At 38.3% G+C, this 25,851-nt stretch overlaps 1 protein-coding gene across 2 annotated transcripts in view; it reads left to right on the forward strand.

Moving 5' to 3' along the window:
* The first annotated feature begins 204 nt into the window (after positions 1 to 204).
* The window catches only part of LOC148301798 (chromatin remodeling protein domino-like), a 29,149-nt gene continuing 3,502 nt past the window's right edge, over positions 205 to 25,851 (forward strand). Inside the window, exons 1-25 of one of the 2 annotated variants that reach the window (XM_088272668.1) lie at positions 205 to 342; positions 1,152 to 1,456; positions 1,778 to 2,055; positions 4,495 to 4,587; positions 6,332 to 6,462; positions 6,747 to 6,932; positions 7,016 to 7,156; positions 7,774 to 7,945; positions 8,025 to 8,215; positions 8,421 to 9,337; positions 9,416 to 9,602; positions 9,825 to 9,961; positions 10,043 to 10,229; positions 10,820 to 11,248; positions 11,993 to 12,204; positions 12,668 to 12,870; positions 13,407 to 13,888; positions 14,361 to 14,681; positions 15,497 to 15,700; positions 19,504 to 19,539; positions 19,639 to 20,824; positions 21,608 to 21,750; positions 23,655 to 23,798; positions 24,330 to 24,500; positions 25,219 to 25,371. In XM_088272668.1, the coding sequence (XP_088128794.1) occupies positions 214 to 342; positions 1,152 to 1,456; positions 1,778 to 2,055; positions 4,495 to 4,587; positions 6,332 to 6,462; positions 6,747 to 6,932; positions 7,016 to 7,156; positions 7,774 to 7,945; positions 8,025 to 8,215; positions 8,421 to 9,337; positions 9,416 to 9,602; positions 9,825 to 9,961; positions 10,043 to 10,229; positions 10,820 to 11,248; positions 11,993 to 12,204; positions 12,668 to 12,870; positions 13,407 to 13,888; positions 14,361 to 14,681; positions 15,497 to 15,700; positions 19,504 to 19,539; positions 19,639 to 20,824; positions 21,608 to 21,750; positions 23,655 to 23,798; positions 24,330 to 24,500; positions 25,219 to 25,371 (6,738 nt within the window). In that variant the 5' untranslated portion in view covers positions 205 to 213. The remainder of the gene's footprint in view (positions 343 to 1,151; positions 1,457 to 1,777; positions 2,056 to 4,494; positions 4,588 to 6,331; positions 6,463 to 6,746; positions 6,933 to 7,015; positions 7,157 to 7,773; positions 7,946 to 8,024; positions 8,216 to 8,420; positions 9,338 to 9,415; positions 9,603 to 9,824; positions 9,962 to 10,042; positions 10,230 to 10,819; positions 11,249 to 11,992; positions 12,205 to 12,667; positions 12,871 to 13,406; positions 13,889 to 14,360; positions 14,682 to 15,496; positions 15,701 to 19,503; positions 19,540 to 19,638; positions 20,825 to 21,607; positions 21,751 to 23,654; positions 23,799 to 24,329; positions 24,501 to 25,218; positions 25,372 to 25,851) is intronic. The other variant, XM_088272669.1, reaches the window with a different exon arrangement.

Raw genomic sequence — 25,851 nt, forward strand, 5'->3', positions numbered from 1 at the left:
ATTAATCAAATAAAACAATAAAACTTGAGTGCAAGTCCCTCTCCAAGCACTAGAGCTCAGAGAGGCAGAGTGAAACAAAAATTATAAGTTTGCCATTGTATAAATGTATAGAAATTGTATCAAATTGTATTAAAAAAATGTAACTATATTAAATGAATATAAAAAAAATTAATAAAAAAAATTGTTTGTTTCGTTTCAGATGTGTAAAATAACATGAATGAGAAAAATGAATCTGTCAAGCTCGGGTCCACACACACGGAGGGGAGGGAGAGGGAGGGGGCCCCCGACCTGCTGCCGGCACTCTGCCGCAGAGCTTCGGTGGGCCCCACTGTATTGCATCAGGTATTATTCTTTTATACAAGTAGCTGGCTCATACCAATAAAGAGACTATAAAAAAATATTTTTGAAATGCTGGATGACCGAATCACAATACGTTTTAGTTTTTTTTAAAAACTAGATTTTTTTAAAAACTTTACAAAAACTGTTAGCTGAATTATTCATTCATCCGTCTTTGTAGTACAGTGGTTTATGTGTTAGGTTCCTATGCATGTGATCCTGGGTCCATTCTCAGGGGGTCAATATTTTTTTTCTAATATTTACTCATTATTACTCTGGAGCACATGACTGCTTTGATCAGCAATTGAATTAACACTTTATTGATTTAATGAAGTGCCCTATGCACCACTGGATGCAAATAAGGGCAGGGAGAAGAATTATTAGTTATGACATGTTTGTTTGCATGAAGTGAGAGGCATTATGTGGTACTTAATACCTAAGTATCTCTTTGGATTAATAATAATAGTATCTCTTTGGATTTAATTTAGAATAAGTATACACTTTATATGTAGTTAATTTTGGTTGTGCATATCGTCCCAATACAGGTTGAAGTCACTAAACTAAATATATAAAAATGATTGACATATATATTTTTTAAGTTTTATTTTTATTCAAATTAAAAATTTACTTGGCACTAATTATTGAAATCTAATTTGAGACTTGTTTTAATGATTATTTTTATGTTTTGATGAACAGTTAAAAAGATTGAAGAAAGTATTTTGATATAAACTTTTATAACAAAAACAAATACAATTTAAAAACTTTAACTAATAAACTAATTCGGATTGAGTGTAATGGTTTTATTTTTATACCAGGCTCTGCTAAAAGAAGACAATAGCCAAGACCAACCAATGGACATATCAGAAGCGCTCCGTGTCCCGACGGGCAGGGCAGGTGAGGGATCCCCCTCGCCCGCGAGCCTCCCGCCCCCGCCGCACGGCACGCCGCCCCCGCTGGCGCCCCCCTCATCCCCGCTGCCCGGCTGCGGAGCTCGCAAGAGACTCAAGATGTCGGACGGCAGCCCCGCGCCCTCGGCCAGCGCCGTCGCGGAGGACCTGTCAGCCATCCACAAGAGGAACATTGACGATAGAATGGCCACACTGGAATCCTTGAAAGAAAAGTGGGTATTATTTTTTTTTTTTAAATGACCGACGCTCGCTCTTTCCATTGAGTGTTACAGTAAAAGATCATTAGTTCGAATCACTGTTATTTGAATTTTACCCTAGTTTGGAAAATATTTTTAAATTATGCTGCTTCCAATTTTTCATACAAAATTTTTGATAGTAAAAATTTTGAAAAGTGTAATTCAAACAAAATTAGAAATAAATAGCAAAAATTATAAATAAACTGATGATAGAAAACAAGGCATAGGGAAGAGGGAGCGGATCCAAAAGGGGAGACACGATAGACAGATAGGGTACTACTTTGGTTTATGTTTTAGGTATACGGAATGCATTGCTCAAGTGTACTACCTGCAATCGGGCGGTGTGGTGATGGACTACCAGGCGTGGAGGAAGCGGCCGCTGTCAGCACAGTTCCTGGCCTTTGCGCGCGCGCACCCGCTGGAGGGCGCGGAGGAGCCGCCAGCCCTGCAGCCCTTGACGTCCGCGGCCTCCGCCACCCCTCAGGGAGCCGAGATCAAGATCCCCGGCGTGGGGGCCACCCCCGTGGCCGTGTCCACCCAACTGCCGGCTGCCGTCGCCCAACTAACACAACAGGGTATGTTTCCCTTTGATAATTCTTTTATTCGATTGTCTTCTAACCACATCTAGATAAAAAATATTATCTTTTTCGGCTTCCCTAAACTAAAACCGAGAAGAGAATTTCAGAGAGCAAAAATTTGTTGGTTTTTGTTTTAATTGAGTTAAGCGATCGGAAATTATGTATGTACTGTCATTTCAACATATTTTTGTTTTTTCTTTATAAAAGATAAGTGAGAAAGCATGACAAAATATTTTTTTAAATATTTTTACAACTGATAGTAACCCAGTAATTATACAAATTTAAATGAAAACCAATTTGATCAGATTATTATACATAATACCTCAAATTATAAAAGTGACTTGTGTAAAATTTATGGAAAAAAAAAGTTACGGAATGAAGAAAAGTGCAGTTTACTTAAAAATTTTGTATGTTGACTTTGCAAACAATAACAACAAATCTTATTACTGTTTTTTCATAGATAATTCTTAGAAATCATTGGTTAAATTATTCTGGATGAGCCAGAAACACGGTGTGTATATATATAAAATGTTGAGATCGATTGTGCAATTTTAACATTTTTTTGTTGAGTTTTCTTGTTACCAAATGACCTATTTTTATTTAGTATTTTGTTGTGTGATAATGGTAGCAAATCTGAACTTTAATTGATTTTGGAGATTAGATTAATAACTTTTTAAAACTTATTGATAAAAATACTTGATATTAAAGCGTGAACAAAACGAGATTGCAATTAAAAGATGCTCAAATTATGCCATAATCAAACAATAAAGAAAAGAAACTAACCATATTAGTGATTGTTATTTATTTTTGTGAACAAACTAATACATATTACGTAAACTACATAAGTACATATGATATACTTGTACCTTTAGCTTATCCACAATAATATTACGTATTTAAAATAGCTTTTACCGATTTGGCCTGAATTGCTATTGGAGGATAGTATTTATTATAAGATGTATGTTTGACTATATATTGATCATTAAAAAACAACATTTACTCGCTGATTTACCCATTCACCAAAATACAGGCAATAAATTAATGAACACTTTACCCTTTCATTACTGAATCGTTTAATCATATTTAAGTTAAGGGATTAATTGTTACTTTTATATACGCACCTATCTATTAATCTTGTATCTAATTCTAAATCTTATAATTATTGTTAAACCTTATAAACTACTAGGAAATGGATTCTATGGGTGAGCCATCAAATAGTGATTTGAAAAAAAAAAAATGAAAATTGCCCTCCTTATGTTTGATGGATATCGTGTTATATATTTTTTTGCTTCTTTTGAGTCGTTGTCCTCATTGCTGAGGATCGTGACCATCCTCTCTCCTTGTCTTGGAAACGTTTTACATAGTCCTCCACCTCTCCCAATGCATCGCCATCCCCATCGCTCTGACCTCTGCAAATGTTCACCTCATTGATCACTCGTTTTTGGACGCTTTCTATGATGTGGCGCATTTTCATGTTGAAATATTGACTTTTAGATCAGTAAGAGACTGCGGATGTCTGATGTATATCCTGCCTTTTGATAGCATCGGAAAAAATTATTGCAGTGTCAAAATGAGTGATCTGGGTAGCCAAGTGACCATAAAATAATTCAGACATTTCTGCCCCCTTTTTGGCTCAATCACAAACTGTATGTGTCTGCACTTTACAAAAAATCAAACTGGGCTAAGAAATGACAAAGAAATATAAAAATAGCACTATTTTTTGTTGTTGTTTACTAGACTATGGCTCTCCCAATTGAATATAACTTATTTTAAATTGAGGTACAGAACTAAACTGCGCATAAAATGAATCTATCGTTGCAACAATCAGGATGATTGATATGTATTTATCTAAATTAAGAAAAATTACATTTATCGATTCAATTCAGACGGTAAGTAAAGGAAACAATCGTTGCCTTGTTATTTTCTTCGTTGGATTTGTCATCTTCACCACTGTCCAAGAACATTTTTTCATTCTCTTTTTGCTCATGAGAGTTGATTAAATGTATGATTTGTTGAAAAAAATTGTAACTTGTGGAAAAACCATACTTTTTTTCTGTTTTTCATTCATTATTATTCATCAGGGAGCTTTTGATTACACATTCAAAAAAATTCCCCCGAAAATTGTTTAATACCCTTGAATCAGTTTTAACTGTCTAATTCTAAAGTGGTTATTTTAATAAGAAAAAAATTAAATGAGTTTTTTAAACATGGTTTAACTTTTCAATATGACATTTAGTTCATTTGTTATAAAAGTATTTTTATTGAAACACATATTGCTAATACATAGTATGTTTTCTATGGTGTTCATCTGAAACGTAGCGTGACTCTTCCGTAGAAGTACTAGAACACAAAGGGTTAAGTAGAAGAATGGGGAAGTCGAGCGGGTAAGTGTGTGCGTGGAGTATGCGAGAGTGTAGCGTGGGCGCGTGCTTGTAGGTTCGGTGCCCGGGCGGCCCACCGGCGGGCGGCACGGCATGGTGTTCGCCCCTCACCGCCCCCACCACTCGGTAGCCACCCCCCGACTGCCAGGTACCCTCGCCACACCGTCCCCCACCACACCCGCACCACACCTACACAACACACTCCTACCATACCACACTCGCGCCACACCCGCAAACTGACATCCACCGCATTGGCCGGCCGGTGCCGCATTGGTTATATACAGGAATGTGCATTTGCATTCGGTTCTATGGGTCTACTCCCAAACTATTTCTGGTTGGTTGGTTATTCCTGTAAAAAGGAGTCACTCATTAAAATCTTAAACCGTTACCATATATTTCAAATTATTGATCTAATAGTACCATTATCTTAGAACGAAATCTAACCTATGATACCTTTTATAAATTTCTCATCACACTCTGAAGTTTTGTTAAAAATTAAAATGGCATAAATGAATATAATAATGATTTATTTCAAAGTTAAAAAATTAATAATGGTTGTTCATTGATTTTTCTAAAACTACTTTATCAACTTAAACACCACCTCTGATAAAATTTATTATATAGCAAATTTCTGTATATTCAAAATGCGTTGAATTTGCTCACTGTAAACATTTTATGTCTAAAGGTTTTATCTATATTAACCGTTAAGATTTAAGGATTTTTTAAACCATGAAACCAAAAACAGAAATTGTCCATTCAAGTTTTATATCATCAGGTTTTTTTTCCATTCCGCCTGTTGAACTGGTGTTCTTTTGAGATTTTTTTGTGTGATGTTCTCGATTCTTGCTGTCATTTGAGAGTCAATTGCAGCATCCACAACAAGTTGGTCGTTGGTTATTATATGTCTGAAACATCAACAAAAGTGAGTTCACCGAATCAATAAAAAAAACACAATCAGAATCAGAACAACCGTAAAATACAAGAAGCTTTTTACAAAATATGTTAATACACTTTTATTCAAATCAATTTTATTCTCTAATTTCAAATCAATAAACACATATTGATGTACATGTTATGTTTGTGAGTTATTAATTTAAAATACCTTTTTTTTTAAATTACTTATTACAGTGATTTATCTTTTATCCGCTTTTTTTGTATAAAATTTTTGTAATTTGTTGCGTAAATTTGTTATTGGTGTTGTAAATTTTAAAATTAAATTAAAATAATAAAAAATTATCATTTCAATGCATCCACATTTTTTCTCTCTATATAGTGTTTTAATTTTATTTATATTTTATATTTTTGTGTAGATAAAGTATATTATGATTTTATTTTATTTAAATCTGGATAGGAAACATATTTACATGTTTATATGTAAAGGTAAATCACCGTAAATGTATTTTATATTCATAGCTTGCATACGTTAATATCTACGTACATGTGTATTACTGACCCGGGGTATTCTTAAATGTAATTAACAGTAAAAATTACTAATAAATTTCATACTAACGATAAGCTCAAAACACACCAAAGGTGCTAGTTTAGTAAACTGTTGAAACTAATTTACAATTTGATTAATAAAATCCATAATTACAGTTATTAATCATTATTCATCGTATGTCGTTCCGGGATCAAATAACCCATAATATTTCACAATACACAATTTCCATTTTCCTCACTACATTTGACAAGCATGCATCTACACTGCCACCACAATATTGTAACTCTTGCGTATCATAGATCACCCATGAGTAGTTTGAAAGGCTGGTAGGTGCTTTGCTTTGTACTTTACTTTGCAGATCGTGGTAACTGAATGCCGTTGCTTTCATATTGCTTTGGATGTGAGTATCTCCTGTTAGCGGCGTCTCAACGGTGAATACTTTTTATTCCAGGCGGAACTCCTTTAGTGGTCGAGAACAGCACTTGCGTCGGAAGAACAACTGTTAGTAATACATCACCTCAGGCCCCAAATAATACTTCTCAGTCTACCCCCCAGGAACAAATTGTTGAAAAAGCTAAACAGGTAGGTTCTGCATAAATGTATTTAAATTTAAATCCTTTTTACTATATTTTTATCATGTATATATCAAAACAAATTCATGAAACAGACTGCTTTCTGCATGGCTATATTTATTTATAAAAACAGTTTGTAATTTTAGTATATAATTTTTTTTTCAATTTTGAACTGAAAATTTCAATCGTATCTACGAGTGGTTAGTTTTTACTCATTGCAAATTCTATATTGGAATCATTGTGAATACTCGTTTCATTGGTTTAGAAAATTTTAAAGGAATAGATCGGTTTCAGGAAGCGTATGTTATGCAGAGGGTATGTGAACTACAGAAAGAAGGGCTTTGGACGGAAAAGAGACTACCCAAGGTTGTGGAACCCCCTCGACCCAAGGCTCACTGGGACTATCTGCTCGAGGAGATGGTTTGGTTAGCGGCGGACTTTGCCCAAGAAAGAAAATGGAAAAAGGCAGCTGCTAAAAAGGTGATTATGCAAAATATATATTTGAAATATCACAAACAGAATCATTGTTATGTTGCGACTAATATTTTGTTATTATTTTACAGTGTGCGAGAATGGTACAGAAACACTTTCAAGAGAAGGCACTCGCGGCACAGAGAGCGGAGAAGGCTCAAGAGCTCCAACTGAAGAGGATAGCTTCATTCGTAGCCAAGGAAATAAGACTATTCTGGTCTAATGTAGAAAAAGTATGTTCCATTTCCCATCTGATGAGCTTACTATAAATGAAAAGCTTGTCAATGTTTCCACTATTGATAGTTTTATTTGAAGTTAAATATACGCTATTTAGCGTTGATTCGGTGTGTATATATTATGTGTAATTGTACAATCTTCACTTTCCATAATGTGTGAAAATTCCAATATGATTTAAAGTTGAATAAAATGGCTCCGCATTCCATGTTGAACACATTTGCGGTAATGACACTGCATGTTAATTCAGATCAATATGAGTTTATGTTTCCTTTATATTTTACAAGACTGGCACAATATATTTTATATTAACACTAAGTTTGAAGAATTTTATTCTCGACAATACAGACAATTTTACAGCTGCTCTATCACCGTAAATAAAATAATGTAACACCAGATATGAATATATGATAAATAGTAATTGTTTTTTATCAAAATTCTGCCAACGAGAAATAACACACATGAACCACTTGAGTAACCTCTGTGATAATCAATTTATCATATAAATGAGTACATTCTCGGAAACATTGACAGTCTTTTTGATCTTCCTATGGACATTTTATCTGCACTTATTTATTTGTAACACTGTAATAATGTGAAAACTTTTTTCCCACAGTTAGTAGAATTTAAGCAACAAACCCGGTTGGAAGAGCAACGTAAGCAAGCTCTGGACCAACAACTCAGCTTTATTGTAGGTCAGACTGAAAAGTATTCCCAACAACTCGCTGAGGGGATGCGATCGCAACAGGCGCAAAATTCTGGTCAAGCATCTGCTTGTCAGTCCGATGGTAAGTTCATCAATTTATTGTATTTTAGTTTTTGTCTCTGCCTTTTTCCCTATTTACTATATTTTGCTATTTTTTCCAGAGGAATTCTGTCCCAGTGGTGCGGTGTCATCGGATGACGAGGAGACCATAGCTGCTGCGGAGAAAGAGGAAACAACCGAAAATTCGCATAAAGATGAAATAGAAGCCCTTCAAAGAGAATCTCAAATGGAACTTGATGAGTTCCTTAGTGAATTACCTAAAGACTACCTTGCCAATAGAGATAAAATTAAGGTAATCATCCTAGGTATTGTCGGGTTATTTCGTCCATGAAAGTCCCCTGATATTTATGTCTAACTAGCAGATGACAGTCAAACAGTACACACACACTATGCCAAAAGATGTCAAAACGGATCAAAAGGAGCATAATGGATGAAAACCTTTAATGTGCGTGGCATTTCCAGAGAAATAATAATAATAATACAATTGTCTTTTTCAGCTGTCAGAAGATGAAAGTTCGGACAAATCTGATGACGATGCGGAATTCAAGGCCGAGGAGGATTCATCAGATGACGAGGACACTATCGTGGAACAAGAAAAAGCCGAAGGTGAAAATGACCATAAAAAGGAAATTGATGATCTGAATGCCGAAAATGAAATGAGCGTAGAAGAACTAAGAAAGAAGTATAGTCACTCTCCCCCTCCCGAGTCGCCTCCGACCTCTGAGTCGGAAAGCGAAGATCTCTCAGAAGACGAGGAAGAAGAAAAGGAGAGTTGCGATAGTGGCGAAGAAGATGGTAACGAAAGCCTAAATGTTCTGGTGCAGGAGGGTGCGGATAACCAGACCGAAGATCAAAGGATGGAGGATGCCGCAGCCATAGCGGAGTCCATCCAGCCCACTGGCAACACTCTCTCGTCCACCCAAGTGGTCACTAAGGTTCCGCATCTCCTGAAGCACACTCTTCGCGAGTATCAGCACATCGGGCTGGACTGGCTAGTCACCATGGAGCAGCGCAGGCTGAACGGCATCCTGGCCGACGAGATGGGTCTGGGCAAGACCATCCAGACCATCGCCCTACTGGCGCACCTGGCCTGCGAGAAGGCGGACTGGGGACCGCACCTGATCGTGGTCCCGACCTCCGTCATGCTCAACTGGGAGATGGAGTTCATGAAGTGGTGTCCGGGCTTTAAGATATTGACGTACTACGGATCTCAGAAGGAGCGCAAGCTCAAGCGGATAGGTTGGACCAAGCCCAATGCGTTTCACATATGCATCACATCCTACAAATTGGTAATACAGGATCACCAAAGCTTTAGGCGAAAAAAATGGAAGTACCTGATTTTAGATGAAGCCCAAAATATAAAGAATTTTAAATCTCAAAGATGGCAGCTGCTTTTGAATTTCCAAACTCAACAGTTAGTATAGAAGTTTTATTTTATCGCGCTATTATTTAATTATTTATGTCCTATCTAATTGAAATGTGTTTTCTCCAGACGATTACTACTTACTGGAACACCTCTGCAGAACAATCTGATGGAGCTGTGGTCACTCATGCATTTCCTGATGCCGGATATATTTGCGTCACATAGAGAATTTAAAGAATGGTTTAGTAATCCAGTCACCGGAATGATAGAAGGCAATTCAGAATACAATGAGAATATTATAAAGCGATTACACAAGGTAATATTCTCATCCCAAAATAATTATCTTCTGTTTTATTACTGCCGTATCAAGATTCATTTTCTAACATGAGTATAGACTTTACCTTGCTTACAAGAGCTTGTACGAGTATGGGTATGTAAATAAACAATCTGATACAGAGTCTTATGCACCAATGGGTTAGAATAGTATTCTTTAATTTGTGATTATAATGTAGATTGATAATCACCTTTTGCTTTTCAGGTACTTAGACCCTTCTTACTGCGACGTCTCAAATCGGAAGTAGAAAAGCAAATGCCAAAGAAATATGAACATGTAGTAATGTGTAGGCTTTCCAAAAGACAAAGGTTCTTATATGACGATTTCATGTCGAGAGCAAAGTGAGTATACCACCATCGCTGTCGTACGAGAGGAATGAAATAGTGATGTCATTTTCTTACCTGAAAATGTGCTTTTTTTAGGACTAAAGAAACACTGGCCTCTGGCAATCTATTGAGTGTGATCAATGTTTTAATGCAACTGCGTAAAGTATGTAATCATCCCAACCTGTTTGAAGTTCGGCCCATAATTTCACCCTTCCAGATGGAAGCTATCAACTATCACATACCCTCTCTTGTATACAACATGATGGCCTACCAACCGTTACAGGTAACTTCATTTTTTTAAACTGATTTAACATCCCCCAATTTGTAATACAGTAAAAGTCCATTCATTTTAAATTCAAGAGGTGGAATTTCACATAAAATAGATTTACAAATTACAAGATATTTGAATTTTTGGGACATTTTACAATTTTCTTTACTGCCAAAGTATGGACATATTTATGCAAAAAAAAGTTAACAGTCCTAAATAAATCATCAAATTGATTCATTGTTAGTCTTTTGAACATAAACAGTAAAATTCAATCATAAAAATTTGATCGTACCATAGAGATTGTTTTTTCTTTAATTTATCGCTTTATAGTGTTTTGTTATTTATATGTATGTTGTTGATACATAATCGAAATTGGTAATTAATAAAATAAGTAAATGGATTTTTTTTTTAACATTAAATCATTATGGTGCATTAAGTGCATTATGGTTTTTTTTGTAGCATGTCTTAAGTGATGCATACCCACGATGTTGGTACATTGCTTACTACTTTTCAAGTAGATGCATTCCAATGCTGCCAACCCATTTTTAATAATGAAATGTTTGGCCTTTAAGGTCGCGTAGTCTAAAAATACAATTGAATTGCAGAGTATGAGTCTCTCGTCGATGAACCTGAACCTGTTGCACATGGAGCGCAACGTGAGCGCGTTTGAGTCCCACCACGTGCGCTCGCTGCGCACGGCGTCGCATCTCATCACGATGGCAGACAGCCTGCCCGCGCCTGCGCCACCCTGCCCGCGTGCCGCGGTGCGCATGCACGTGACGGTGCGGCGCGTGGCGCTGTCCCCGCGCCTGCCGCTGGCGGGCGCCGCGCCCGGCACCAGCCCGCGCGTGGCGAGCGGCGCCGCGCGGCCCGTCATGCGCGTGCCTCCGCTGCAGAGCGAGGGGCCCGCGCTGGCGCAGCCCGTCACGCCGGCCATCCTGCGCCAGCTGGCGGGCGCCAGACCCGTGCTCAAGCCGCAGCCCCGAAGAGATAAGGGCAAGCAGGAACCCGCCGTGCACAGCGAGTTTAAACAGGTTATTATTCTATAATTTATATTTGAAGCAATAGCTTTGTGATTTTATAATTAAAATATAACTTTGTTGTAAAATCACTATAAATATTTTATTATAACTTAATTATAATGTCTACCGGTTTCGAAGCTAACCGGTAGACATTATAAATAAGTTATAATAAAATATATATAGTGGTTTCAAAACAAAGTTATATTTTCATTATTTAATTATAGATACTTTCATTATTTAATTTATTCATTAATAATTGGTAGAAAATAATATAGGTACAGTAAAAGCTGGTTGATTTTTTACTTTTATTTTATTTTAATAAGTCCGCCTCTGTGATGTAATGGTTAGCATTTTTAGCAACCGTGCTAGAGGTCCTAGGTTCAATTCCCAGGGGGGGTGAAAATAATTGTTGTAATGTTATAAAGTGTTATAAAGTGATTTTACACTCAAACATTTATTTAATATTACCATGGACTGGTACCCTGAAGTGCGGGAGTGATCACCTAGCCTACATGTAAGTAACAGAACTATCAAGATAACACTTTTTCAAAACGATACAATGCCCTTTGCACCATTGGGTGCGGATAAGGGTTAGAAGAAGATTTATTTTTTTAAACTTTGTATTATCAAAATATGGTGTTTAGTGCACTTACAGCGATATATATTTTGGTACAAATCAACAAATTTGATTAATGTGAGGTAATTTTAAGGTAATTCTTTCCATACATAGTAAACTAAGTTTTATTTCTATTTTAGCCATCGCTTGAAGAACTACTTAAAACTAGGAGAAAATCGTTGCTGCACATGTTGAATGATATAAACACGAGAAGATGCGATTCTTGGCCCCTGTACGGGTTGGATCTGCGGGAAGCCTGCTCCGTGCCGCCCGTCAAGTACTGCAATACTTTACAAAATGACATAGCTACTGTGGAAAGTTACGCACAGGATATGAGTGATGTCTTCAAAAGGTAAAAACACACAGTTAGCCCATTGTAATAAAAATCTAGCCATTGAATTATTAACTAACGACAGATGTAATTTTGTCCGCCTCCGTAGTGTAATGGTCAGCACGCTCGTCTACCGTACTGGAGGTCCCGGGTTCGATTCCCAGGGTGGGGTCTAATAACAATAAGTGATTTTTCACTAATATTTATTCAATATTACCCCGGACTGGTACCTGAATCGGAGGGCTGATCACCTTTCTAAGATAATAGTGCGTTTATATGATGCAGTGCCCTATGCACCATCGGATGAGGGTTTGAAGAAGTTTAGCATATGGTTTACTGTTTAAGCTCTTGGGAATATTTTAGAAGCAACATCTCAAGGATTCATAATCCAAAAAATATATGCGTTTATACCATGTATTTCAGTATATTTAATTCCGTTTTTGTGATGTCTTTTCAATTACATATATTGCTTTTCTATTTTTAGATTTGTAGTTTTCATTTGCGGCGCGATGAGTCCTGGAATCAAAGCCCACATTAGTCACGGTGTCGCGTGGAAGGTCCAAGAGGAAAAGTCAATAGATACATCCATTGTAAATTATGCCAAACCCGTTATGAATCTAGTACATCCGATCAAGACACAACTCTCTACCTACTTCCCTGACCCCCGGCTTATTCAATACGATTGTGGTAAGTTAAATCTGCCATTTTATACAACACAAACACTCTACTCATATCTAAAGTGATTCCGGACGAGGCTCAATAGTGTAAGATATAATGGAAATTAAATGTTTAATGATAAAAATATTATCAGGATGGATTGATATTGATGTTTTTTTTCATACAAAGTCTAAAAATGATCATGATTAATCAGTAAATTTATGGAATCAAATAACATATTATTGTCAGCAGATTTTTTTAAAAGATTTTTTGTTTTTTCTCTTATTCAGAATTTCAGGTAAAATATTTAAAATATGATTTGATAATAACCATTTTTAATTTTAAAAAAATTCCTATGAATAATCGTTCAAGGGACGGGACCAGAATTACAAATTATTTTGAAAATTTTAGGAAAATTAAAATGGTTGGAATCATCGAGTAAATGACAATAAACAGAATAAAACTTGAATGTTTCTCTTATAATTGTTTATTTCCATATCTATGGTTTTTTTTGCATTTATCGTTTGTTTAGTTACTTAATAAATTGTTTTATTTTTCTGTTTCAGGTAAACTACAAACTCTGGACCGACTGCTGAGGAAACTGCGGACTGACCAACACCGAGTTCTGATCTTCACACAAATGACAAAGATGCTGGACGTCTTGGAGGCCTTCCTCAACTTCCACGGTCACATTTACCTGCGTCTGGACGGCACCACCAAAGTGGAGCAGAGACAAGTCCTCATGGAGCGCTTCAACAGCGACGCGCGCATATTTGTGTTCATCCTGTCCACCCGCTCGGGAGGCGTGGGGGTCAACCTGACCGGGGCCGACACCGTCATCTTCTACGACTCGGACTGGAACCCCACCATGGACGCCCAGGCCCAGGACCGCTGCCACCGCATCGGCCAGACCAGGGACGTGCACATCTACCGGCTGGTGTCCGAGAAGACCATCGAGGAGAACATCCTCAAGAAGGCCAACCAGAAGAGGATGCTGGGAGATCTGGCTATCGAGGGTGGGAACTTCACCACCGCATACTTCAAAAGTGTAAGTTTCACACTATATTTTGGTTATTTATTTATTTCAACTTTAAGTATAGAAAATAAATAAGTACATTGGCGGGCTTATTGCTAAAAAGCAATATCTTCCAACCAACCCAAAACAGACTAGTGATATTGGTCAAAACGTTTGATACCAAATATAGCTGTTTGCAATCAGAGGGTACTTTTCAAAAAAAAAAACATAAATTACAACTTGATGATAATAAGGAAGGCAAAGGAAAAAGGGAGTTTAGGGAAGGAGGTAGAGGCTATATTTTCTGTTAACTCACTTCGGACGGGAAAGGTGTTTCTACCCATTTGGTCGATTGATGCTTAAGGACGGAAAATGTATTTTTACCTTATGCGCCGGCCTCAATTCAAAGTCAGAAACGAAGGAATTACATATGAAAATTCTAGAATTAGATTCCGAAAGAACAAGGCCAAAAGAAAAATATATATACTTTTATCCTTTTTTCCAGACTACCATTCAGGATCTGTTTGCGGTGGGTGCGGAAGAAGAGGCTGCGCGGCGCATGGAAGTGGAAGAGGAAGCCGCGCCTACGGTGAGCGCAGCGCCCGCGCCCGTGGTGCCCGCCGCACCGGGCGTGGCGGCGCTGGAGAGCGCGCTGGCGTGGTGCGAAGACGAGGCAGACGTAGCGGCCGCGCACACGGCGCGCGCAGAGGCGGCCGCTGATCTGGCCGAATTTGATGAGTCCATTCCGCTCGAGGAGCAGCCCGCTGCAGCCGAGCAGCCGGAACTCAGCAAGGCTGAGATGGAAGTTCAGGCTCTCATGCAGCAGGTACACATTATTTTTTTTTTGTATTGCCTTTCCATGTTTTTTTTTAAATTTTATAGAATAATATTTTTGTGCAAAAATACACCAACCAAAAAAAAAGAGTTAATAATAATAATAAATTTGGATAACTTATATAGCGCCATTTTCATAAAAAAATACCTCAAGGGCGCTTCACTGTGAATGAATTGGGGAAAATATTATGGTGGAAATGATTTAGCAAACAAATGTGTTTTTAGTCTTTTTCTAAAGATCATCTCACTCTCACTATTTCTAACCATTGGTGGAAGAGCATTCCACGCCGTCAGTCCTGCAACAGCAAAGGCACGCTCGCCAAATTTAGTGCGTTGGTTGCAAGCTGGTAAGATCACTTTGCCCATTGCAGATGTTGTAGCTGATCGAAGCGTGAGACGTCTATCAACCAATTCATCTGGAATACTCCTTAAGATACTCTGGAGCCGTATTGTGTATTGATTTATACATGAGTAGGCAGAGTTTATACTCAGCCCTTTCGGGAAAGCGTAACCAGTGGAGTTTGTGATATGTCATATATACAAAAACCCCTTTTTTACATTTTTCAAGAGAATGCTAAATTTACTAATTTTAAACTCACCATCGATATTGATGGTGTTCTTGGATGCAGCTTGGTAAATTTTCAGTGGTGTCCATCACAAACACATATTTATTTATGATTTATTGAGGTCCAATAGTTCCTCCTGTTGTTGAGTGACTTTAAGCAACAATAGTGATGCGAAAGGTTTTAAGATGCCCTTTTGTTGTAGGGAGAGCATAATTTGTAATGTGGAGTTGTTTGTATTCAGCTTTCTCCGGTGGAGTTGTACGCGATGCGCATGGTGGAGGCGAGCGAGGCGGCCACGCTGGCGGAGCAGCATGCGGCGGCGGAGATGGAGCGGCAGCGGCGCGAGTGGGAGGCGGCGCGGCGCCTGCTGGAACGCCCCGCCTCGCCGCCCCCCGCGCCCGACACGGAGCTGCTCACCTTCAGCCGGCAGGACGCCGCCAACCAGGTCTCTGAACGCTCCCTCCCCGAGCAGCGCCGCTCCGCCCCGCCCGACTCCCTCCGACTCAAGACCAAGAGGGAAGCCGCCCGCCTCCGTAACTCCGCCAGAATTTCCCTCCGGATGGAACATAACAACGGTTCCGTAGATAGCTCAGAGAGTAGTAATTCCGTAGATTCAGGGTCTAATTTCTCGGACGGTTCCAACATTACCATTAGTAGCTCTAAATTTCCCTCCGCTAACAAAAATAGCCAAAGTCCTAGAACTAGATCACGCGGCACCGTACAAATCGACCTCTGGACTCTCGATACAAACCCCGCCCTTCCCGACGCCAAACCTTTAATCAAAAATTCCCTTAGCAAACGGATGAACAAGTCCTCTTCGGACTTGATCTCATCCCGTTTCAAGAGAAAGAGAAAATTGAATAACATCCGTAATAATTCGCACCATTCGGACGGCTCTAAATCCCCTTCCGTGTTGCGAGATTCCATTGACAATGATACTTGTATTACAACTGATGTTCCTATAGACGAGGTGTTAGACAACGTAATAGAGAACGCGGACGATAAAGAAAATCCTATTGTAGATATTTGTAAAATAGAAAGTAAAGTAGGAAGCGAAATGAACGATTTGAACTGTAGCGAGTCGGTCACTAAGCCCTTAGTGAAGCCGTCGATGAAAGACTTTTTACCCAAAAAGCGAAAGATAATTTCTCGGCTGAAAGGTACCATGCAGAACGTGTCCAACAATAGAACTCTAGATTCGTGGGTAGTGAGGAAGTCCCAAGTGGAGGAGAACAACCTGGAAATAATAGCGAAGCAGCCGGTGGTCAGTATAGCGGCGCTGCCCCTCCACAACAGTCACCTCATGACGAGGGCGCGCCGAGCTTCCGTCAACCCGGACGGCCAAGTAGTTAAGAAAGTATCCAAGACCAGTAAGATTATAAGTAAGCCTAGTAAAGCCAACGAGACCATGAATGAGATTTGAAGTGAATGACAAACAGATCTTGCGAGAAAGCGAACAATGTTAGTATTAAGTGCGGTGTAAATATGCTTTAATCGATAAGATATTTTTTATGTAAGCTGTAAATTATTAATTTTAACTTTACATATATAAATGTACTTTTCACGCAAGTAACCCAAAGAGATATGTTTTAGTTATCTCTCGAAATATTGGACGTTATTTTCCTTGTTCTGTGCCAGTTAGAACGGTTTCATTTTATTCCAGACACATTCTGTGACTGCATTTATCTGTCTGTTTGGGATGCGGTCTGTGCGCATCCGTACCGTGTCTTTATTTGTGGATGCCAAAATACCTGTAAAGTTTGCATAAAATGTAAAGTGGAAATAAAGTGACTTTCCTTGCTATAATTGTTTCTATTTCCTGACGTTGTTGTTGTTTTGGTGACACACTTGCTCTTGTATGCTTGTTTTATCATTTCCACCGTCGCCTGACGTAATGTTTGGTTTGGCACTGGCGATGTTTCATTCCGTTACTTCATCCTATAGTAATATAGAGAGACTTGTTGCACCAAAACAGCAATGCCATTCCAAACGTCTGGGATAAAAGCAAGCACTGCAAAGCAAGGATGATCACTCTCATTTCCCGATTCCCTTGTCCATCCACACATCCATACATTATACTCTACACCAACCATCGCCAACAACTACACTAAAACCTTGTTCGTTTTACAGTTTTGCCACAATTCTTGTCCCTCTAAAACTGTTTTCATACTAAACATTCATAATTTGAAACAATATTTTGCCTGAAATTCAAAATAAAATTTTGTTAATAAAAAATCAAAGCAAAATGATAACTAAAATAGTTGACGGGTGAATTGTCAAATTCACCGGCTACCTCAACTAACAGTTTGTACCATGCAAATCCTCAGTGCCCGTAATTAGTAAATGACCAATTATGCCTTTTTAATATCGACCTTTTTTTCAAATTATGTAAAATTTTGTATGGAAACATTGTAGGGGGCGAAAATTCCTTAAAAAAATAGAATTACTTAAGAATTCTAATGAGCTTTGACTGTATTCTGAAGAAAAAAATATAACTAATATATAATATGAATTAAGGGCAATCCATAGATTATAGTTTCATTAGCTGTTGTCTGTAATAGAAGAAAAAATTTATCAGTGTAGAAAAAACAACTCATTGTCAAAGTTGATAGGAGTAAAATTACAATACAAAACAGGAAAAGTTTTTTCAATTTGAAATTGAAAATATGAAAAGATTTTTTTTACGAGGGACTATAGCAAAAAATACGGTTATTCCCATTACTCACTTCCTTAGGGCCATGTATTTTGAAAGAAAGTTATTAAAATGCCAATTTAACGTAGGACCAATTTTAATAATCGAATTCTATGTTCTGAATTTGTGTTTTTTGAGTCCAGTCTTTACACTAAAAAATATGTAAATGAGATTTTGAATAACAAAGTGCCATAAGTCGTCAGAATGAGCATTTCACACTTTCCATATATTCCAAAAGTATTATTTTTTTTAGGAATTAATAAAAGCAGTGAATTTCGGTAGTAATTTACAGTGAGATAAGAAATTATAAAAGTGGATAAGAAATTTTCTCGGAAACATCAGCCAGGAGAGATCTAAGTAATATGACACATGCTCAATCAATTCCTACATAGACACAGTCATTTAGGGTGTAAAAAGAATTTTATTTTCTTACATTACGTTTGCCAAAATAAAAACCTTATTAAAACTGTGCTGTTTGAGGCATACATAATACTTTAATGATAAGTACTCAAAAAATAAATAAATGTAAACATTACATTATAATACTGACCCTTTCCCGGCAAAATGTACATGTCGCTCACTCCTTTCAAGAACGTCATAAATCAAAAAACTTGATTTCTCGTTTTTAAATTATGAAAATATAACACAATATATCAAAAATAAATATCAATCCACGTATCGAACTTTTTACTATGCAACAGATCTTTTTAGGTAAAACCTGAAGGTTTTTTCTCCATTTGAAAAATATTTAGTATATTTACAAAAATAATTAAACAATACCTTTTCTTCAAAATGCAAAAACAACACTTTCTGCCCTGTGGCGGGTAAATATTAAGTTAAAAATATGCCGCTTTTGCTGGGATATAGTACATTTTCTGGGCATTTTGAAAACATGCACAACTGAAAATTGTCAATTTTTGATTTATGACGTTCTTGAAAGGAGTGAGCGATGTATACACATATTTATGTTTGTAAGAGAAAATTTACATTATACATTTAATATTTTCATGCTATGTTTTCATGCACAGTATAATGTTTATTGAAATTAAAGTTACAAATATGCAATTCATATTTAAATTTTGTAATTGAAAACAAAATATGTTCCAGTGGAGTGAGTAGTTTCAAATTGGAATGCCAAGCTTAGTTCTCCACTTAACTTTAGTCGGTTAGTTTAAAAACCACTCGAGTCCTTTTCAAATAAAGGAAATCGCAGACAAAATACATTGTCCGAGATAAAGGCACACCAGCCAAGGCTGCCTACCTACATAGTACTATATACTACTCACTGTCTAGAGCTGCTGATTACGGTTCATAACATTTACATCAAATATAAATGTTATGAAGGTTGTAAAAACACCTCTGAGAAATTCTTTAAGCACGGAATTAAGTATGCATTGATTTTTAAAATACGCATTGGACTCTTAAATTAAGAAAAAATTACATTGGCACATCCTCGCACAAGACCCCTGTGTACTTAAATTTTACGTAGAAATAAGGACGATAAAATAAAATAATTTTTTATTCCAAATTAAATAGTAAGATCATTTTCTTTATAGGTTTGGCTTTCTCAAGATGGCCGAGAGCGAATGCCGGTTAGTAGCCTCTTTATTAGTTTTTACATAACAAGTTATATTTGTAGTTTTCCACTTGGAAAAATTATTTATGGTGCTTATTATTCATTCCACTTTCAGATGTGGTGTCCGCCAACTCCTCCGCAAGGAGAAGACGATGTCTATATTGATGTGTCGATGGGTTACTTATACGATTGTAATATCATGTCGGAGACGCAATTACCGCCAGTATTCATTAAAAGAGAGAACAAGAGACAGAGGATTGATACTGGTCACAGTCCGGATGGAAGGCGGCCACTCAAGATTCGAAAAGAGGAATCGGTTTACGCCCCGCGCTCTCTTTTCGAGAGACCTACCCCGGCCTTGTTAAAAATGCGAAGGGATTTGAAACTTCAAAAGTACAGAGGGATCGTAAGGCCTCCGGTACCAGCTCCGGGGGTCAAACCGTCACCTCGGCCGCATGTCGAACCGGAAACTGTTCCAGAGTGGATGATTACCGAAGATATGGCGTTACTTCAAGCGGTCAAGTCGCAGGGACTGCCCTTGAGCCTCGTCATACTGTCTCCGGCGCACATACCTAACTGGGACTTGGTATCAGACTTGGTGAACAACACGTCTCGAATATACAGATCTCCTAGACAGTGTAGAAACAGGTACGAGACTGTCATCTTGCCCAGAGAAGAAGGCGTGTACGATGCTAACCTGAAAAAACAGAAGAAAACTAAAGGCGTTTGTAAAACGACCACCAAAGGCGGTCGGCCGATGCGCACTTCCCAATTGTTCGAACAAGACAATAATGTATCCTTTACGCAGTCCATCCAAGCGCGGTACGATACTATGAAGAACATACTGAACAAGAAGACCGCTACGCCGAAGAGGAGATACGACGATCCGACGATGAAGAATCCGAAGCACGCGGCGGTGTTGAGCGAGTACGGGGTCAACTACGAGTCTCCGCCCGGCCCTATGGAGATAGCCACTCGGCGGGCGGAGAGGATCGCCAAGGAGAAGCAGAAGGTGGTCCCGGCGGCCGGGGCGGCGGCGGCGCCCGCGGAGCAGGCGCAGGTGCAGGCGCTGGGCGTGGCGCGGCTGCAGGGCGCGGGCGCGGCGCCCTCCCCGCCGCCCGCGCCGCCCGCTGCGACTCCCGCGGTCGCGCCCACCGCGCCCGCCTTGGCGCCCACACCCGCCATCACCGCGCTCTCCATCGGGCGCGCGCCACACCACCGCCTCGTGCAGCAGGACCCGCTGCACAGGACACAGAGGATCGTGGTGGCTCCCCAGCAGGTTGCCTCTGTTGTTCCCAAAGGTAATTATTTCACTTTTGCTACTTAATTATTGCAACGACATTCTCAATATACATTGATATCATACAGCTGTATGATTATATTCTACATGTCTGATAAAAGTTTGACCAGTTACCGTACATAATTTACTGTACGTAAGTCCATAAAAAATATTTTTCGCATATCCTCATATACTGTCTAAAATCTAAAATCATCATTTTCTTTTGGAAATTGCCATCGCTCCTTACCACATGTGATTGAATAACGAATCAGTCGCATTCTTTCAATAAAGGAACACTATCTTTGTTAGGTGATTCGAAATTTTTTCAATTTTAAAATTGAATATACAGCACATATGAGCAGATATGGCATATATGAGAATGTATGCAATAATAGAGTGGTTTGTCATTCTCTTTGCCTTCGACTGCAGTTGTTAGTTCGTTTTTTTTTTTCCTCTAAGTCTCATCCAGACTCAATGGTGCATATCAACATGGTGTTATCATTGCTTATGTGAAAGCGGGTGAACAATATTATATTATATTATACAATATTAATACAATCCAATAAATATAAGAATGAAAATTCACTTAAACTTATTTTGACACCTCATGGGAATTGCACCCGAGACTTTCATCATAGTAACCAAATGCACTAATCGCTATACCACTAAGGTGAACAAAGTTTTCGGAAGAAAAATGTATGTATAATATTATTAGGTTGAAAAACAAAACTGGAGGGAGAAGTCCCAAAAATTCCTCAATCTTCTCTGATATTTCAATTTGTGATTTTTTTTTGTTATGCTTCAGGTGCAGTTGCCGCAACCGGGACAGCTTATCGTACTCAGCTGCAGATACAGCAGCAGACCTTCATAAAGCAGATGAAGGTGCTGCAGCAGCAGCAGCAGGTCCCCAAGGCGACCGTACAACAGCGTCCCCAGATCACTGCACAGGTTATTGCAAACTTCACTACTGTGAGTTATATGCTAGCGCGCTATACCGGAATACACTCAGGAAGCTCTCAGTCCGGTACAGGTTGCAAGTTGTGCCGTGCCGAGAGTCTTTCTAAGTGTGTTCTGGTTGACTACAAGGGGAGTGCCCGGCTCGCGGCGAGCCCAGAATGAATGCATCATTTCTACGGTCCCACTGCACATTCTTTGCTTTACTCCACTTCTAAATATTATGCTACGCATGTACAGTAGAACCTCTCATAACAGCATAATTCGTTCCAGCATCTTACTCGTTAAGTGAAACTTTCGTTAACCTGTTAACCGGGCGGTCCGCTGTCCAATTATGCAACTTGTAACGGGCGCGAATACTGATTCACTGATTGTGTCTTAAATTCATGTCGAGACATGTATGGATGACTAATGCCTTTGTTGTTCGAAAAATAAGCGATCATATAAATAATATAATAAACATATATTTCAAGGACGTATTCATATATCCTACCCGTACCCGATATTGTTTACGTTTGACGTATTTATGCGTCCCGCCCGGTTAACAGGTTAAGTGAAACATTTTTGCCGCACTAGTGAATGTCATGAAAAATGTACTTGCCCTTTCCTTGCAACTCGTTATGCAAAATGTTGCTCTTTAAGGGAGCAACTTTATCATATTTTTTTGCACGTTATGAGAGGTTCCACTGTATTAACTTGTTATTTATTTTATCTTTAATGTGTCAAACTACACAAAATACTTTTTATGTGGCACGAAGTAAACTGGGGTGGCTCAAAGTAACATTGTCTCGCAATATGTTAATAAATTTTCAGAATTTGCTATTCCTCACTTGTTATCTTTCAATAAATCAATGGCATTTTTCGATTTTATTTTTTAGCAAATAAATAAGGGAGACACAAATACTAAAATTCCCACCAAAATTTTAACAATGCATATTGTGACATTAATTTACTTTTTATTTGCGTGTTTCACCTTGACTTGACGTCTATGTTTTGTATACGGTTCTGTCATTGTGAAGTTTGTGGACCCTGTTCCAACTATTTAGTACTGGGACCGGAAACTGACATGAGTGACATCAATCCTTTGGTTACCAAAATCCGATATATTGGTTTTGGGTACCCTAGCAAGAAATACCGGATCCGTCGTATTTGACATTATGATTTATAAATGTATCGGATACATTTTTAAAAGTATGTTACGGTTTTTGTCAATTATGTCGGGAGTCATTTGATTCTCAGTGTTACGCACACGGTGTAAAAAGGCGGTGTACATTAAGCGAGCAGCATTTACTTGTTAGCAGTGGCGTGCACAGAGTTTTTAATCAGGGTTGGCAGTAGGGTTGGGTAAGGATAAGGCATAGTAGGCGCTGGTCGTGTTTCTATATGGAACGCGAGTAATACAGGATAGGCACTGCTTTTCTGCCTATCTAGAATGCACGCCTCTGCTTTTTAGTCCTTTTTTTATAATGCTGCATACATTTAGTTAGCTAAACTCCTAGAGATATTTGTTGGACTGTAGATAAAACAATGACACAGAGTGTTTATAAATTATCAAACCCTTTTTACTGTTGAATTATTTATATTTTAACTGTGGTATTTCTAGCATAGTAACCCCAAAAGTCTTTGTAACCAAAGTGTTAACTAACTCATTAAAAACACGCAAACTTACAGTAGTGAGTAATATGTCTGCCAACATACTTAAATTCTGTATTGAATATGAATAAATTTTAGAAAAAAAAATGACAAATTGAATTGTAATACAAATATGTAATAAAATGCCCTTTTCGGGATAGTATATTAAATCTGATATTCCTGAGCGAAAGTACCCGTGGTTGAAGTTATTCATCTTTTAGCTGTCTTCGTGTAATATGACTTGAATTGAGAATTGGTTTGTTTAGGCGGTGGGCAAACAGGCTATAGCACGGACCATGACGTCCACCGATATCAATGCTATCTTGAAGCGACAACACGTGTTGGCTCAACATAAAGCATCGGCAGGCATTCAACCGGTTGCGCAGATATTTACCCAACAACAACTGCAGGTTTGATATGCAAAACTATTTTTAAATTTAATCATACAACAAAATATATTTTTAAACATCTATTTGATTATGTGTTCTTATTATATATCAAATTAAAATGACAAAGTCAGTGCCCTATGCACCATCGGGTGCAGGTGAGGGTTTAAAAATAATAATAAAATATTAAGGGAATTTCCCTTAATAAGGGCAATATGCGAGATCGAAGATGTCGTTAGGTGGGAAGGCAACAAAGCAGACAATGGTATGCACATGTGAGGAGAATGGAACGATCTAGACTCCCCCACATTGCATTGTACGACCAACTCTGGCGACTCTGGGCAGACCACCAAAGAGATGAATCGACATCACAGGAGGCTAATCCCTCTTAAAAACAGACCACAAGGCCTACAACAAGTAGAAGAAGAAGAAGAAAAAAATATTCACAACATTTTGAGAATAACAACACACACTTAAAATGTTGTGATTTCACTAGGTTTAAGCGAGTACATTTTACAGTTGATGTATAGGTAGATATAATTGATTAATTTCCAGGGAGTGGCGGGAAGCAGCGGGGTGTCGACCAAGGGCAGTGTGGTGGCCAGCGGGGCGGGGGGAGGCAAGCCGGGGGCTCCCCTCAAGGTGCCCGTGCCGAGGCAGATGCAGCTCCAGCACCAGCTGGCCTTCGCGCAACGCAAGGGCTCCAAGGTCACCCAGCTGGCCCAGGTTTGTCTCCGCATTCATTAACCAGTTTTAAAATATTGTAAATTGTTAATGCAATTTAAGGAAAGTGAAGTGAAATGGTTAGCGTGTTTGGCTACCGCACAGTTTTGGGTTCGATACCAAACAATTCCAACAGAACTTTAAATATATGTATTAATTATAAATCAAACACAGATTTTTTGAGTCTACTAAGTTGTATTTTTTTAACAATAATACAACTTAGTAGACTCAAAAAATCTGTGTTTGATTTATAATTAATACATAAATTAAAATGGAGTTCTACAAATTAAACGCCAAATCAATAAATACATAAATAGAACTTTAAAAATTTTGAGCCAAGTACTTCAATAACCTTCCTACAGATAAAAAATTATAAGTGTAAGTCCCTCTCCAAGCACAAGAGCTTAGTCTCTTTATTGGAGAGAACTGCGTTATTAATTTTAAGATTGTAAAAGTAGAAACGTCCAGAAAATTATTAAAAAATAAACTTTTGTAACTATATTAAATAAATAAAAATAATAAAATAATCTCAGGGACGTCAAAATAATATTACTTATTTTTCACTCTTATGGTTAACCTATGTAGCTGGCTCGAACAGGAGGATCGAAATCCCCCATATATGAATTTTAATTCCATGTTTTATTATCAATAAGTATTAAACGGTCACAGAGGGAGCACAAAAAGCTGAATGGTCTGTATATGGCTGTCACTGTTTGATCAGGTGGGCGGCGGGACGCAGGTGATAGTGCAGGCAAGCGGGGCCGGTGCGGCGGCCCAGGGGGCCCACAAGACCTCGGTCACCATGCAGCAGATCATGATGGCCCGGCAGATTCCTCAGCCCAACGCCAGAGTCCTACCTCGTCCAACTATCCAGGTTATAATCCCTCTATTTGTTTGCCACTTTTTATCGGATCTAGAAGACTTGCAAATGAAAATATCTTCCAACTAACACAGGTCATCAAAAAATAATGTCAACATTTTAAATAATGTTTAGAAGGTAAACTATTAGAGGTAATTCAATGGTTTTGATCCTAAAATGTGCGGAAAAAGAAAAAAAATCATACCTTAGTATGTTTAAGCCGTACTTTCACATTTGTTACTTTATTTGGTTTCCCATTAAACTGTGTACCTGGTTGTGTAAATGGTTTTAATGGTTAAAGAATATGGAAGTCTATGGGCGTTTACAGGGCTTACGACCGTCTGAGGCTGGCAGTGATTACTTAACATTCACCAATTCTAGGCTCCGTCTGAGGCTGGAAGTGATTACTTAACATTCACCAATTCTACCCATAATTGACAACCACACTGCTCAAATTTTCAAAACTTCTAGATATATTGATCAAACTTGTATGCG

Source organism: Brachycentrus maculatus, unplaced genomic scaffold (assembly GCF_059751285.1).
Source record: "Brachycentrus maculatus isolate JH-2025_06_01 unplaced genomic scaffold, ASM5975128v1 h1tg000514l, whole genome shotgun sequence".
NCBI lineage: Eukaryota > Metazoa > Arthropoda > Insecta > Trichoptera > Brachycentridae > Brachycentrus > Brachycentrus maculatus.